The 15,754-nt window shown below is 40.6% G+C and overlaps 1 protein-coding gene, 1 long non-coding RNA gene and 1 other non-coding gene across 5 annotated transcripts; all 3 read left to right on the top strand.

Moving 5' to 3' along the window:
• The first annotated feature begins 217 nt into the window (after nt 1-217).
• Nucleotides 218-290, top strand: trnar-ucg (transfer RNA arginine (anticodon UCG)). The gene has a single exon. It is a non-coding gene; the product is annotated as a tRNA-Arg (tRNA).
• A 198-nt stretch (nt 291-488) lies between these two features.
• LOC114560634 (Golgi apparatus membrane protein TVP23 homolog A) lies at nt 489-2,154 on the top strand. Of its 3 annotated transcripts, none has more exons than XM_028586151.1 (7): nt 489-547; nt 713-795; nt 1,089-1,233; nt 1,390-1,479; nt 1,578-1,706; nt 1,813-1,941; nt 2,046-2,154. In XM_028586151.1, exons 2-7 carry the CDS (start codon nt 716-718, stop codon nt 2,070-2,072), a joined length of 600 nt encoding a protein of 199 aa, XP_028441952.1. In that variant the 5' UTR covers nt 489-547; nt 713-715; the 3' UTR covers nt 2,073-2,154. The 3 variants fall into 3 exon arrangements, with proteins under 3 accessions (XP_028441952.1, XP_028441950.1, XP_028441951.1); XM_028586150.1 differs by lacking the exon at nt 489-547 and adding an exon at nt 580-618; XM_028586149.1 differs by lacking the exon at nt 489-547 and having other exon boundaries at nt 557-795.
• A 2,512-nt stretch (nt 2,155-4,666) lies between these two features.
• Nucleotides 4,667-14,879, top strand: LOC114560636 (uncharacterized). Its single transcript, XR_003693212.1, has 4 exons — nt 4,667-4,807; nt 6,393-6,583; nt 8,525-8,837; nt 14,446-14,879. It is a non-coding gene; the product is annotated as an uncharacterized LOC114560636 (long non-coding RNA).
• The last annotated feature ends 875 nt before the right edge of the window (nt 14,880-15,754 follow it).

Here is a 15,754-nt window from a genome sequence, read left to right as displayed (position 1 = left end):
AATCGGTCCGGATGACTGCATCGGTTTCTACCAATACAAACAAATGATTCGATAAATATCATAGCCCCCACGCTGTTTTTGTTCGTGTTTTTTTGTTTCTGAATGGGCAAAATGGATTAGCCATAACACCTGACATAAAACAATCCCACAAATTCAAGATAAGAATTGTCAAAATCACTGTTAAAAAGAAATTATGCTCCCACGGTTCTTGTATTGTGGCCGCGTGGCCTAATGGATAAGGCGTCTGACTTCGGATCAGAAGATTGCAGGTTCGAGTCCTGCCGCGGTCGTTGTTTTGTGATATTGATGAAAATATTTCGCCTCTTTGTTGCCTTTACCAATAATGTAGATCCGTTATCTGTCATCAATGCTATGCGAGAATGAGCATTATGGTAGTGTTAAAATATCAATTTGACCTTGCAATAATTTTAAACCCAGCTCTGATGTGGATGTGAATTACAGTGACCGAGGATGCAGTGTCGGTCTTATTTCACTGCAACACCTGGCTTATTCCAGCCCTATAATACAGCCTCGCGTTCCCGTAAAGGTAGGCTACTAGGCTTTACTTTACACATCAACGAACCTAAACGGATGGGTATTTTCTGTCTCTCTCTAAATGTAGCTAGTGTTTGTCGTAGGCTATTGTTTTAGCTAGGTCTGTTCGATGCTCTGGGATGATTTGATCCTGTTGTGTTTTGTCGTTGCTTGTCAGACGATGGCGGATGATACGGAGGATGTTGAGCTGGACTTTGCTGCTGACGAGCAGGAGAAGGCGCGGAGAAGCGCAGTCATAAGGTGCAATGCAGGACGTGATTATTGTCAAATGAACTAATTTGTCTTGGACAATGTTTTTCTATTTTGCTTTAATTATAGGTTAGACTAATACGCCTATAAAATAAAAAAGGATGCATGCCAACTTAGTGTAATTTAAATCACTTAAAACGTAAACAAATCGCAACAATTTACTTGGAGTTATGCTCTCTCACATGTGTTTTTTCAGCAACGAATTTGTCTCGGCTTGCTTTAATTATGTGCTCTAGTGGCATTTTAGACTCTTCATCATGTTTAATCTTGTGCCTTTGGTTTAGACACCCCCTCGCCTCCTTTTTTCACCTGTTCTTCCGGGTGGTTGCCATTGTCACCTATTTGCTCTGTGACTGGATCAGCGAGAACTTTGCATCGTGCTTTGTCCTGATCATCACTCTGCTCTCCTTTGACTTCTGGTCTGTCAAGGTGAGAGGGCAACTAGGCCAGCAGCTAATTCCACTTACTTTCCTATGCCTCATCCCTTTCTTGTCTATATGTGCACTTCAGTAGCCTACTGATCAATCCCTTTCTTTCACCTCATTGGTTTACATTAGGCCTACTCACATTTTTCCTTTGTTTCAGAATGTGACTGGCAGGCTGTTGGTGGGCCTACGCTGGTGGAATCAGATCGACGAGGATGGAAAGAGCCTCTGGGTGTTTGAAGCCAAAAAAGTAAGACATTGTTGCCATTTTGAATGTGAAAGAGCATTTTGGGGATATTAAACATGTGTGCATTGCTATTTTGTGTGTTTGTGTGGGTGCGCTCGCAGGCCTCCCGGGGCAAAAACACTGGGACAGAGGCAGAGGCAAGGATATTTTGGCTGGGACTCATCGTCTGTCCTCTCATATGGACATTCTTCTTCTTCACCTCCCTCTTCTCCCTGAAGATTAAATGGCTGGTGAGACACATGTTGGCTTGTGTGTGCATGCTCTGCATATGCAGTAGAGGCGCATCACATAATGTCCCTCTTACTGTAAATGCTTCGTCTCTGTGTCTTCCCCCAGTCACTTGTGGTCGCTAGTATTTCCCTCCAAGTGGCTAATCTCTATGGTTACCTACGCTGCAAGGCAGTGGGAGAGGATGGCCAGCCTGCAGACACCCGCTCTTTCACGGGACAGCACCTCCTGCAGCGTGTGAGTGACAAACTGCTGCCTTTTTTCATCTACAGTTGTCCTGTTAACATGTCAGTGTTCATTGAGATTGAACATGAATTCACTGATCATTTATTCTTTTTCAGCCAGACATAATCTTTGGAATACTATGAAGATTACCTCCTTCTGTACAGCCATTCTGCTGTGTGTGTGTGTGTGTGTGTGTGTGTGTGTGTGTGTGTGTGTGTGTGTGTGTGTGTGTGTGTGTGTGTGTGTGTGTGTGTGTGTGTGTGTGTGTGTGTGTGTGTGTGTGTGTGTGTGTGTGTGTGTGTGTGTGTGTGTGTGTGTGTGTGTGTGTGTGTGTGTGTGAGTGAAAGAAAAAGAGGGGCGATGGATGAGAGTCTCCAAAGTTCCCACAAACTGTATCTACTGTATGGCTGTGCCTTGTGCATGCCATGCTGCTGAGTGTTCACGTCACATGTTGCCAATGTATCAGTCTGACTATTATGTCAATAAAAGATGAGAGCATTTTGCATTTTTTCCTACTCTATTACTGTTGGTTGAACACCATGAAGGCTATCTGCAAATTCTTGAGAGGTAAAAGCATATAGTTTTTTAAACAGCTTAGTTTTGCATGTTGTTTTTCTTGCTTCTGTAAGCGGCTACGATAGAAAACACAGGGCTACATCTGATGTAAGGACCCCTAAATATAGCATGAGTCTAGTAGTTTGAAATGGAGTGATTGGGACACCCTGTCTCCAATGTTTGATTGAAATTGTCCCACTATACCTCCAGGAAATGCTGATGTAACCTCAGATACCGTGCAACATTATATATATGTAAACAAAGAAGTCTGATGAAAATGTAGACAGTTGAAATCTGTTTGAGGCCTTTACGCTGAGACGTGTGCTTCAGTGCACCACATGATGAATAAATGAGCAAAAGAAAAGGAACTGCACAAAATCATCATCAGTCATGCTTGTCTTGAAAAGATAAATAAAAAATCATTCAATCATAACTTAATATCCTATATACTAGTTCATTTAGTAAGTGTTTGGATTATAAATCATGTATATATGGTAGGATTTTTTTCTTCCATGAGAAATTGATTCATAGGCTACTGCAGATTAAAATCTAACTTGAATGCATTTTTCATTCCTCTGTGATTCCAAACATAATCTGGAGGGGAAATTGGCTATTTTACACTGGCTATGTTGAGCTAGCCCAATTCAAATAATATTTCTGCTTAGTGGTCAAACCATTTATTTTAAAATAAATGTGAGTTAAGGTATCTTAACTCCTCCAATCCCTAAACTGGAATGTAGTGAAAGCTTTAAAAAAATAAAAGCATTCCGACCATACACTTTAAAAGTGATTATGATTAAATCTTTCTTCGCGCATTTGAAATTTAATATTCAGAGTAGCTTAACCCAGGTTTGAGTCTTACATTCTGCCGTTGTTTACTGTAAACGTGGCTAAAAGACACAATGGGAATGACTCTTAATGTATTTTCATTTGGTTCCAGTGTACTTTACAGACATTAAAAGTTCACTAATCATTTTATCCTAACGATATCTGGGAACTGTTCATACTGGCCATGGCCCCTGTGTTCTCCACACAGGCTCATACCCCAAAGATCTTTCATTTGTGGAGAATGCTCACATCTTTCAGCCTGTGAAACCCTATGAGCAGCGTAGGAAGGGAAATAATTTTCTCTTGCTCACTTGTCTAAAATATAAACACCTAACAAGTATGCCAGTAAAGAAAAATTCCAGTGATGAAATAAAATATTAACCTATAGGTAGCACCAGAGTGATAGAGAAGCTCTCTCTATGGCTCTGGGTAGCACAATTTGCCCGCCTATAGGTCACCAGAATTGTTGTTATGTTGAGCCACCGTGGCAGTGTTACCTTGGGCGTGGCATATTATCTATGCCTATTTATATAATGGCAGTGGATCAACATTAGAACTAGGCTATCCCTTTTGATAATGTAAATCAGGACATGTGGAATTGATTTTCTGAGAAATTGGTAAAGGAGTGCAATAACTTAGCCTACATGTTGAAGAACTGCAGGCACATTTAAAGTTGAGCTAGATTCTCACTAAGACTTGAAGGCTGACTGAAAAAGACCTTTGAAATTCTGATGACGCCATTTTGTGGAATTGTGCATTTGAGGTTTTTTCTTCAATAGTAGATCACAATATGGCCTCGTTTATTTAAAAGAAATTATAAATATACATTGATATAGCCTATATAAGTTTAAGAAATACTAGGCTACTTCATAGGCTACTGATGAAAATAATGTGAAATTATAAAAAGCCCCACAAAAGCTTTAAATGGACCTTGAGGTGATGCTGTTTTGTCACCTGCTGCTTCCAGGGTCAAGGATGAACTTTAAATATCAAAGCCAACATGGATGAAGATCCCTCCAACTCCTCAGGAAAAAGAAGGAAATTTGAATATCTACAATATGCATAACTCCATATGATCAAAAGCTCCAGAATGGACCACTGGAAAAAGGGTTTGTCTGGTTATTATTATTAGTAGTAGGCCTACATGAAGTAGAAGAAGCAGTGGTGAAGAAATCAACCAAAAGAAAGACAAAAATTGTTAGGAGTGACACGTCTTGCTGAGCTCGGACATTCTTTGGTGGCGGCGGACTCTGTGATTGGTCAACACGCCGCTGCTCCTGCTATGACGTCAGTGCGGGAGCGAATAGAGGAAGCGCGCAGACCGGAGGAGAGGCAGAAGCTGGACGACTGAAGATGAAACCAGACGCACCTGAGAGCAGCAGCGCTGACTCTCTACGAGGGCCCGATGTAAACGCAGTAAATGTCATCTGGAGAATTCGTTACGACCTAAAGTTGAGGACATTTCTCTCCAGAGTCTGCTTTGCTAATGAAAAAGGTAAGAAACGCGCGTGTGAATACACAATAGGCTATTTGCACGTACGGCTCTACATTTGACCAGCTTTGAATCTGTTATCATGCCATGTCCATGTGTCTTATGCAGAGAATTTAGGGACACATACGATGTATGTTCAGTTTTTATTTATTTTTATTTTTTTAACATGAGGTAACATTATTTAACCACCACAGACGCCCTTGCGGACCATTTAAAATGAGGGTAGGCTATCTCTGGTCCCTAATCAGACAAAAACCCTTGTTCTTGAAAGTGCCAGAATATTAAACCAAGCTTATCGGCATATTATTATGATCAGTAACAAATTGGTTTCTGTAATAGCTTATGCGGATAATCCTTGTGATGTGAACTAGTCTAGTTTTAGCAGAAGTAGGCCAATCGCAACTCTCATTAAAAGTAGGGATTCGTTGCCCCCAGGAGCACTGAAGAGCCCAGAGCGAATTAAAGCATCTTAAAACCCAGCTCAATTCACATTTAGGAGATTTTTTTTTAAAGAGTCAGCTGTTGATCTCGGAGCATCATTAAATCTGCTGCATTAAAGAGACGTTTCTTTACCTAACGCTGTCTCAGGTTCATGGTCATTTTCAGGCCGCCCTTTAGTTTGGTCACACTGACTTTTCATGATCATCCAGTAAGACAAAATAGGCTGAAAAAGTAGCTGCTATTACTCTATACAAACATGTGTTCTAAAGGATGTATCTTTATGAGTTTACAACATAAGTCAGGTTGTAAAATGTCACCAGTCATTCATTGGGTGTGTTAAGATGTAGCCTATAGCCATATAAAATCGCATGGCAGGCCAGCAGTGGGTCTAAATGTTGCCTTAAATGAAAAATACCTCGTTTAAAAGGAGAGGGTAGTTTGACAGAATAGCTTTGCGGAATACAGGGCTTTTCCTGCAAATTAACTGTGTGAGTGTGTTATTTATTTAAATGCTACTTAATACGTAAAATGTGACTTGCTTGTTTTTCTAATAGCCTATGTCTTTTGCCGGAGTTTATAACAATAAACATTTGACACTGTTAACTATGTAATATTATGCCCTATTCCTTATAGGGTGTTAATTGCAAGAAATGCTAATGCAATAGGCTCCCCACATATATAGGCCTATGTAGGCTAGCCTATATAACCTTTTTAATTTATTAATAATAATAATAATAATAATTTTTTATTTTCTTACTGAAGCCTACAGTAAACATATCTTTTTTTGAAAGAGGCTTTTCAAATATAGCCTTATAAAATGAGACATTTATATTACATAAAGTAGAATTAGGTCACTATAAAATTGAATAGGCCTACAACCAAACACCTTATATATCACGACAGGAATATTTGACGGCTGGATGCTTAAGTTTGAAGCTTCTTTACACACACACACACACACACACACACACACACACACACAATATGTGTTAGCCTAAATGTTTAAATGTAGGCTACACATCTGATCTCCTCATATCATTTCGTGCCAGGCTGCTGTTACAGTATTCTCAGTGGCCCGTATTTAAACAATAATAAATGTGTTTTTAAATATTCTAGGCCTACTAAAAAATCTTCATCCTCCTTCTAGATCACGTCAGCATCATGTCGGGCTACATCACTGTGAGAGGGGGTCTGTTTCTGTCTTTGGTTATCTAGCTGTATGAGTGTTAAATGCCTGTCATAAAGCTAGATAACCGAAAGTAGAAATGACCTCCGTAACGTTGTGTTCATTCCCGATAAAAAAAGAGAGGGGATTCCTCAGGCTTTAAACTCTAAAAGGTAAGAAAATAGTTTTGCTTTGTGGTTTGTGATTTTATTGTGAAAAAAATTTGCATCAAATAATCCTAAATAGTACAAATCGTAAGCTAAATATGACATCTCAGTTTTTTATATAGCATAATAAGTGAGTTTTTTATTCCTTTTATAATAAGCACAAACGTTTAGTATGGCAGATTTATTGGCATCTTAATAGTTTACAGAGTATTTTCTTTGCAGAAAAAAAAATGTTTATCTGTTAATTGTGTCATGCCATTATGGGGTCGTTTTAAGGAAAACAAAAATGTATTTGAGACAATATTGAGACAAAAGTCAAAGTTAACCAAGCTTATTATAGAGTTTGATAGTGTGTTTTGCATATAGTATATAGTGTTTCTCTCACTGTATCTTTATTTTGAGGATTCAGTATACCAGCTGTAAAATTTACTAAGGGGCCTATACAGTTAATATCTGGCCCTGTTTTAGGGTGGTTAGGGTTGCTGTCCATTCAGGTCCTCTGCAACATGGTGCTGAATTTTAAACAGGTCGCTATAGTGGAGGGAGAGGAACAGTGTAGAATAAAACAAGAACTCCCAAACTTCCTCAAGCGCTCCTAAATAGAAATGCATGAGACCTGAGATTTAGTAACATCTTCTTAGAAGTATTTAGGTTATATTGTGTGAAGAAAAAACTAATAATATTAATTATGTATTATGCCGGGGGAGGGGCTTGTTTTCAGAGCAGATATTTTGACTTGGTACTCATAACATATATACATATGCTGTACATATACACATAACATGTGTATATATAGCAGTTGCGCAATATCAGGGCCCTGAAACTGAAGCAGCTAAATGGAATTCAGCCATCATTGATTTGATTATTTACACCTGTGCTTTTCCCACTGTGACGTTTTCTTCGTTGTGTCATCTGTGAAAAAAACAATAAAGCTACAGTCCTCCAGGATTTCTCTCAGGGATCCCTGGAGGTTCCTGCTTTGGGACACACTGGTGTGTTGCCATGCCATCCCTATAGTCAACGCTCACATTTTACCAAAGCAGATCCTCTGGACTTATCTTTTGCATTTCACAGCATACTGCTCAATTCATTTACTTTAATCTTTTGGAAGAGTATTTTCAATGTATTATATATTTAGATTTAACCTGTGGTACTTAGTTTTTTTTTTTTTTTAGAAAAGGGAGGCTACAGCTTTGTCAAGGCACTCCTGTCTCTGGGACTGCTAATAATGCAGTTGAGTGATGTAGCACCCTATACACACAAGGTTAAAGGGTATTTAAAGCTGTAGCTAATCTTGGAACCTTTGGGCTACATTGTGTTTGCCTCAATGAGAAGGCCAAGGCCATCCTGTAGACAGGAGCTGAACTTTTTAACTCGGTACTTTTGCATACGCTCAGCCCGGAGAATGCCACTAAAGCCTAAAGAGCACCAAAGTGAGATGAGTTTTCATTCACTCTGTTAACTACCTATTGTAGTAGAGCTTGCTGTCAAACCCGGCTAATTGCTTCGTTTCACAGCGAGATATTGGATATGTGAAAAGGCCGTGGTCCAAGTCTTTTCCTTCGCCTCTTTAATGAATGGGAATAAAAACACTTGAGGCTTTATTTATGGGATGGTCCAAGGCATTCTTGTTTCAACCTGTGTACATGTATAATGCAAATGATCCTTTTTGTGCTTTTGTTGTAGCAAAAATACACACTCATGCACACAAAAAACACAACAAGGGGACTGCACTTTAAATCAGCAAAGGCCAGAGATTTAAACGTTTCGGTAACTCTATAACCAAGACTCGGTGCACATGTAAAGTGCTGCTGGTTTAAAGAAAAAACTGAAGCAATTGTTTAGTTAAGAGACAGTGTTTAGCTATACCCATATAACTAAAAGTGCAAAATGTGCTTTTCATGTTTTATTCCTCTGTTTTCTCTCTTCCATCTGTTCTTGATACAGACTTCCGATTAACAACATTGAATGATCGGGGATTCCTGAAAAGAGGGCAGAACCATCATTAAAAGAAAACGAAGAGAGAGGGGAGGAAAAACGGTCGGTCCGGAAGTGCCACCTCCTCCTCTCCCGTGCCCCCACTCCTCACCCTTTTTACCCAGGAGCCTCTGATGCCATCTGTACCGCCAACAGGGGACACTTTGCCCGTGCCAGGAGGCGTACAAAGACCCTATTGGATCCCTGGAGTATGGGCGCGCTCAGAGGAGCCATCTTGGGAGATGTTGCCGCGACACCTAAAATGGCTGAGCTGGCATACGAGGTAAGCTGCATCATGATTTTGTGTTGGGTACCAGTGTTGATGGTGGTGGGCAGGAGGTTGGGGAGTGTGTGTGATTGTATGATGGGGGATGGGGGCAGTAAGAAGGATGAGGGAAAGAAGAAGAGTTTTCCATTTCCTCCCCAGTCACACATGGCCTCTCTCTTTTCCTCTCTATATTCTGCTCCTAATTAGCAGTTAAGGGGTGATGTGAGGGGGGTGGCGGGTGATGAAGGGTGGTTGGTGGTGGGAGGTGGGGGGTGGTAGCAAACAAAATTAATGAGCTGGCACTGGTTGAAGGAAACCTGTCATCCTCTCTTGTCATGGTGCTTCTTTACTCCCTGATGCACACCAGGCAGTGGTGTACGTCATGTTTCCACCTGACAAACCTCGTAGATTAATTCATGCAAAACTGCTTTTATTATGAGATTCACATTATGATATTTAGTACAGTATCTTAACTATCTTAATGTGCTGAACCCCTCAGGTGAATTCTGTTTAGGAGGAGATCCGCGCATAATTCCTACTTGGGGAAATTCAGTATTGTTTTTAAAAGTACAACCATTCCAATCTTAGATTTAATTTACTATATGAACAAAGATATTTTGGCTCACAAAGCAGTTCTTTATCTGTAGTAATATCAGCACCGAATATTAGCAGTGTATAATATTTATATCACAATGCTCATCAGAACATTTGAAATGCTTCAAATGGCATTTTTGAAACACTTCAAATACTGGTTGTTGGATCTCCTATTTTCTTAAATGTAGTCCCAAACATTTGATATTGCTTACAACTCTCAGTATATATAAGCAATAGGAATCTGCTACTGCAACACTGCTCACATGGTTAAGAACTTTATTTGACACACACACACACACACACACACACACACACACACACACACACACACACACACACACACACACACACACACACACACATACACACAGACTAAAAATGTCAAACATCACTGGTGTAAAAATGTCACATTCTTCCAAAATCTGACATGGGCAAATATCAAAGCTCCAAACCTTTACCACTTCCATCCCTGTTAGCTCTCAGACACACACACACAAATCCTGCGAGCGCCTCTTATCATGGCGTAGAGCAACTCTGTAACCCTGGTGGCTCTGGCAGCAACCTGAAGCAGAAAAGAGAGACACGTGAGCATGTGTGTCCAGGACCAACATGTGCAGCTGCAGTGCTTATGTGTTAATGAACAGTGCCGTGCGTTTTCACATTATCATTCAGCTCCGCTCTCTCGCTCTCTCCCCTTTCAATAGCTGTTTAGTCCCCCACCCCCCGCCCTAAGTAAAGGCCTGCTTTCCCACCATTGTGGGAGCTGGTGCTGCGGCGGGCCTGGGCTGGGGGGCAGGGTGGGAAAGACCCTCCAGACTAGACATGAGCAGATGCCTGAGACATTAGACTGTCGTGCGGATCACCGGGGTCGGGCGAGCCGCTGAGTTTTAATGTGTGAGCAAGTGTATGTGTGTTTGATATGTGTGATGGGGTGGGGGGGGTGGTAGTCCAGGCCCTGGAGTGCCACCTGACTGTTCATTAGTCTATTCAGCCTCCTCTGCATGTCTGAAAGGCATGGAGATGCTGTTTTGAGAAGGATTTTACTGGCATGAGAGATGCATTCATAAATTATATGCATATAAAAGGTCAGGCCTGTCACACAGTAGATCACGGTTTGCCATCAGATTCTATCAAAGGCCTAATGCAACAATGTTTAAACACCACAGATGCATTTTTAGGTCTTTTATTGATTAAGAATATTATTTTATTTTATGGAGTGTGCCTGTCATCAGCCATGCACTTCTTTATCTTTGCTCAATTTACCAGCTACTTCATGCAGACAGAATCTACATATTTGTATTGCCCTCAGGTGGTGAAACAGACAGACATCATGAAAATCTCACAAGACAGTTGTATGCACAGTGTATCACCGAGAATGACTCAGCTGAGGCGATGGGTGTGCCTAACAAGCTGAATGATGTAACCCCGTGGATAATGATTATTAATGAGCTTCATACTGTACATGTGCCTCCACAAAATATGTAGGCATGTGCAGCCCACATGTCAAAAGATTATTCCCTCTCTTTATTCATATGAACGACTCAAAGCTGTCTTTATAATTGCATTTGCCCTGCTCATGTGTGCTGGAGCACATTGCTTCAGGCAGATTAGACAGAAGGGAGAAAGCAAGGTGAAGGCAAGAAATTAATCTTGGAGATACTGTAGCTTGCTTTATGCTACATCTATGTTGCAGATATATACATGGGGGGGAGGGGGGATGATAAAATTGTGGCTTTCTTGAAGTCAAACTAAAGATTGGCTTGTCAAGACAGGGTTAAAGACAGTGGAGACAAATGTATACGCCGCGTATGTAAAGGAGGCACCAGAGGCAGGTGGAGCACATGGGCAGCCATGTTTGTGTTACCTCTGCATTAGCTTCTGTTAGCTTGTGCAGTGCTAAAGCAGTTTACAGCCTGCAAGGAGCTGGGCATGGAGGACTTGTGTGTGTCTGTGTGTGTGTGTGTGTTTGTAAAGAGCAGGGGGTGGGGGGGAGGTTAGTCTGCAACTGTATGTGATAGCTGCGGCAGTCGACAGAGACAGCGTGGTCAAAGAGAGTGGGTGACTGAAGCAAATTTGTCAGTGAAATGTATTTGTCCTCACATGCCTGCTAAAAGAGCACTATTTCTAGTATTTGGAGGATGTAAAAATGAGTGATACACACACACACACACACACACACACACACACACACACACACAGACAGACACATGCACACAGAACATTACTTCATCTAATGATTACTGTTCTGACTAGTTGCAATATGCAGCTAGACGTAACGATGAAATGAGTATTAGGGCGTGGACACGGAATCAAAATACGCTATCAAGGTGAGCTTATCTTGATTTTAATAGTATGATGTCTTATAAACACTTTGGTGAAACTGCTTAAGAGTGTGGTTCTAATCTGCTCTGAAACAAACAGTTTTCAATTAAGATTGTCTGAATCCAGAGCGGCTGAACGGTGAGGTCAGCAGCTTTGACACCGGTTCAGAAGGATTTAGGATGTGAACGTCCCTGAATATTTCTCTGTGCGCTGTAGACACAGTAACTTCAATATTCATTCTTCAGTTCCTTCTTGTACATTACCTAAAAACTGACAAAAATGTATTTCCCCTTCAGAAAATGACAGAATATAAATGACTTTCCTTTTTTTCTTCTCTCTTTACTCTATTATTCATTATTAACTATGTATTGCTTTTGCTATGTGGGATTTTCAGTGCAAGGAAATTATAATGTGTGACATGATGAAGTGACAGTAGCCGGCGCCCACTTCCAATTCTGTGTGGGTGAAGCAGCGTAGCCATAGTAGCGATAAAATGTTAATACCACATCGCTCCTGGGTTACCTCTTCGGATTCTCCTCACTATGTGTGGACACTATTAATGTTTTAACGGCTCTACTGTGATATATAAAGCCCGGCTCAGGGGCCGCCCAGAGTCTTGGATGAGGTCCAATGTGGGTCAAGCAAGGCTCATCTGGGGGGTTTTAATGCAACTTTGGCCGAGACTAATCTAGCACAAAGCCTGACATTAAGTATCTTAGAGGAAGAAGATGGAGAAAAGTTTTTACATCCCAGGCTTTTCAGATTATGTCTGTTGGCTGTGGCATCCCTGAGCAGGGGTCCTGTATGCTCCAATGAAAGTAGAGGAGAATTAGGTGACTGAGCCTTTAAGACAGAGCCCCTTTGTAATCATATCAGGAGGAGATGAGGTTCTAGGGTGAGGAGAATTAGAGGGGAATCCTTGGTGTGGCCTCATTTTTACATGTACGTAAATTTGATACCACGGCAAAGGGTGAAAAAGGGGAAAAAAGGGGGAAAAAGTCCAGAGCATACTCAAGTCAAGTTCAAGTTCATGGGTGCAGCCACTCTGTCTGCGTCCAGTCAGGGGAGTTAAGAGAGTCTGTGGCCACCCTGGAGTAAAGGGGGGAGGAGGAGGAGGAGGCGGTGGGTGGGTTGGTGGGTGGGGGGTACATAGCCTTTGACCTCTGTTAGGGTTGCTATGGGAAAGAGGCCGGTCGGCTCAGTAATGTACAACTGAAAAGGCCGAACTGTCAGAGCTGTCCAGCAGACATCAACCCCCCCCCCCCTTCCACCACCACCACACACGCACACACAGACTAACTCTAACCCATTCACACATATTCACAGATGGCACTGGCCAGCTTGGGAATGTTGATGCGAGAGAACGCTTTATGTTCATCAGACACCGTTATAATTCACCCAGCCGTTAGAGTTACACATTACCAGTTACTTCCTCAGTGCAGACACACTGTTGTGTTTAACCACTTCTGTCTCATTTTTCAGCCTCATCCTACAAATCTGATTACTCATTGTGTGTGTGTGTGTGTGTGCTGTGGATTTATGGGCTTATCAGACACAAAATATACCACTACTATTGTAAAACAACACTTAAAATAAATAAAAGAACTGCTTGCATTGCAAACAAAGAGCTTTGTCGCCTAAATAAAAAAAACACATTCCCAACTAAAACATAACTCAAGTCTTTTCAACCAGGATCCCTCTTCTGTGGCCCATACTCCATACTTATGCTGTCTGCATAAACTACATTTATATAGATAAAATAAGCTGTGGCATCAGTTAAGCATATACATTTCTGTCTGCTCAATTTAAAATGATCAGTGTTCAATGTTGGCTATGTGTCAGAGAGGGCATGCAAATCCCCTGATTGTAATGTGTGCATGTTTCCATGCCCCCTCTGTAAATGTGTGCAAGTGTGTCCTCATTTAAGGTTGCATTCATTGAGGGGAGGGGTCTCAGGAATAAAAGAGCGCCTATTTGCATACGCTGCATGCTGTCTGCAGAGAGGGAGCAGTCAAAAAAAGATATCAGAGGTGGACAAAGAGAACAAGGACAAATCCTTCATTGTGGGGTTGGTGGGAGAAAAGGCTTGTCTGAATTGGGGAGTGGGTGAAAATTGACAGAGAAAGAGTTCTGACTGGTTCCCTGTGGGGATAAAAGCCTTAAGATCTCTCCATGCATACAGCCTGAAAATGGGAGAAAAGAACAACATGCAGGGGCCTATTTTTACAGGGCATGAAAAGGAAGTTTGTTTCTCTGAAACGATGCCTACAATTCTGATGTACAAAACTAAAAAATCATGCCAAATCATGACAAATTCAGTATTGTCAAAACACACTCATCAGCATTTTGAATAACCAAAGAGTTTGCAGAATCATTATTACCTTTTACATATTGGTTCTTAAAACATATCTCCATATACCTGCGTTTATATGCCAGTACTTGAGGCCCTTTTTGTTTTTGTGGTTTTAATCTTTTTTCAAACAAATGTTGCGAGCACTTTGCAAGCTTTAAAAAATGCTATACAAATAAAGCTTTTAATTAATATTAGGAATGTTGTATGTACTAGTTCTTGACAAAACTAATTAACCGAGAAAGTATGTAGTGGAAAGAATCTTGTGAAATATTATTACCGCCCGTGCACAGTGCAAGAGTTTATAGAATGATGTTTTATTCTTATGCTAATGATTCTCTCCATGTTTATCCTCAGGATGGGACAGGATCTGCAAGCCTCTCGGCACTCTGTGGGAACCTGCTGGGGCACAAGACACTCATCAGAGACTCTCAGCACAACATGAGAGAGATTAACAGTCACCTAAATGAGGAAGAGTCTTATGACTGTAGAAACAAAGTCTGTAAATCATCTGTAAACCTGAAATGTATAGGCCTAACTCAACAGTTAGTTATGCAAGTCTGTTATGCATGAAAATAAGTTTATTTTAAGATACTTTAATGATAAAGTGGTGTGTGATGTGATGTGACATGTTTACACAGATCTGTTATTTTCAAAATTGCAAATAAAATAAAAAACCTTGAATGTTCCTACTTACTTCTCACTCAAGAGATTATGTGCATTTCCATCACTAATTTTTAATGAATCATTAATGGATTCATTGTTCTCATATGTCTAAATTGAAATGCTAATTCAGGATGTAAATGCTTTAATAATGAAGTGAATTGTTTTAAGTTTACTGCTGACACTTCTTTGAAATAAAAATGATGGAAATATTATCATCTCTCTGTTACAGTCTTGTTTTTGAGCACTATTGTGTTTTATTTTGGGGACCAATTAGGCAGGGAAACAATATAATCACTGCTGACATACTAAAGTATGTGTTTTTATATTGAATATTTTCAACAGCGTTTTGTTAATTTTCAAAAAAAGCAATTAAAATACATCTAAAATAGACAATGTATATAGGAGTCAAGCCTGCAGGACCCTTTCTCTCTCTCTGTCTCTCTCTTTTCTTTTTTGAGATTCACCTGGTGTGTGAGGAAGGAGTGAGAAAGGGTTTGAGTGACCCCGCATTAAGTTTTAATTAGGAGGAGCAGACAGAGGGACGTGTGTTGAATCAGTGTGGGAAAGAAAAGTTCATCAGCCCCAAAACTCAGTGGACAAAAATGACCCTGCCCACTGTTAAAATATAAAATAAGCTTTTGTAACTTCCCCTTATTTTTTATATATCAGAAAAAAATGTAAACCGTTTTTTTTTTTTTTTTTTTTGTAGCATGGTACAATCACATTGTGCAGATTATTTTTACTGCAAAAAAATGTAAGTCCTAAACTAATGACTTATAAAGAGTGTGTTGTATTTGAAAATCTGGATAAAAATGTGTTGTTTCCTTTAAATCCAAATCGATTGCCCACCAGGGCCCAGTTTGGATGATTAATCAGGTTTTGGGATTACAGGCCTTCCTGGTGTCAGTCGGGCCTCAATCAGTGTCCCACTGATCTGTGTCCGGAGTCAAACAACAGATGGACACGCGTAGGGTCAACAGGGGATTATTTCAGTCCCTTC

The sequence above is a fragment of the Perca flavescens genome, chromosome 8 (genome assembly GCF_004354835.1).
Source record: "Perca flavescens isolate YP-PL-M2 chromosome 8, PFLA_1.0, whole genome shotgun sequence".
Lineage (NCBI taxonomy): Eukaryota > Metazoa > Chordata > Actinopteri > Perciformes > Percidae > Perca > Perca flavescens.
The sequence above is the reverse complement of the archived record's forward strand: the minus strand, read 5'-3'. Positions and strand labels throughout refer to the sequence as shown.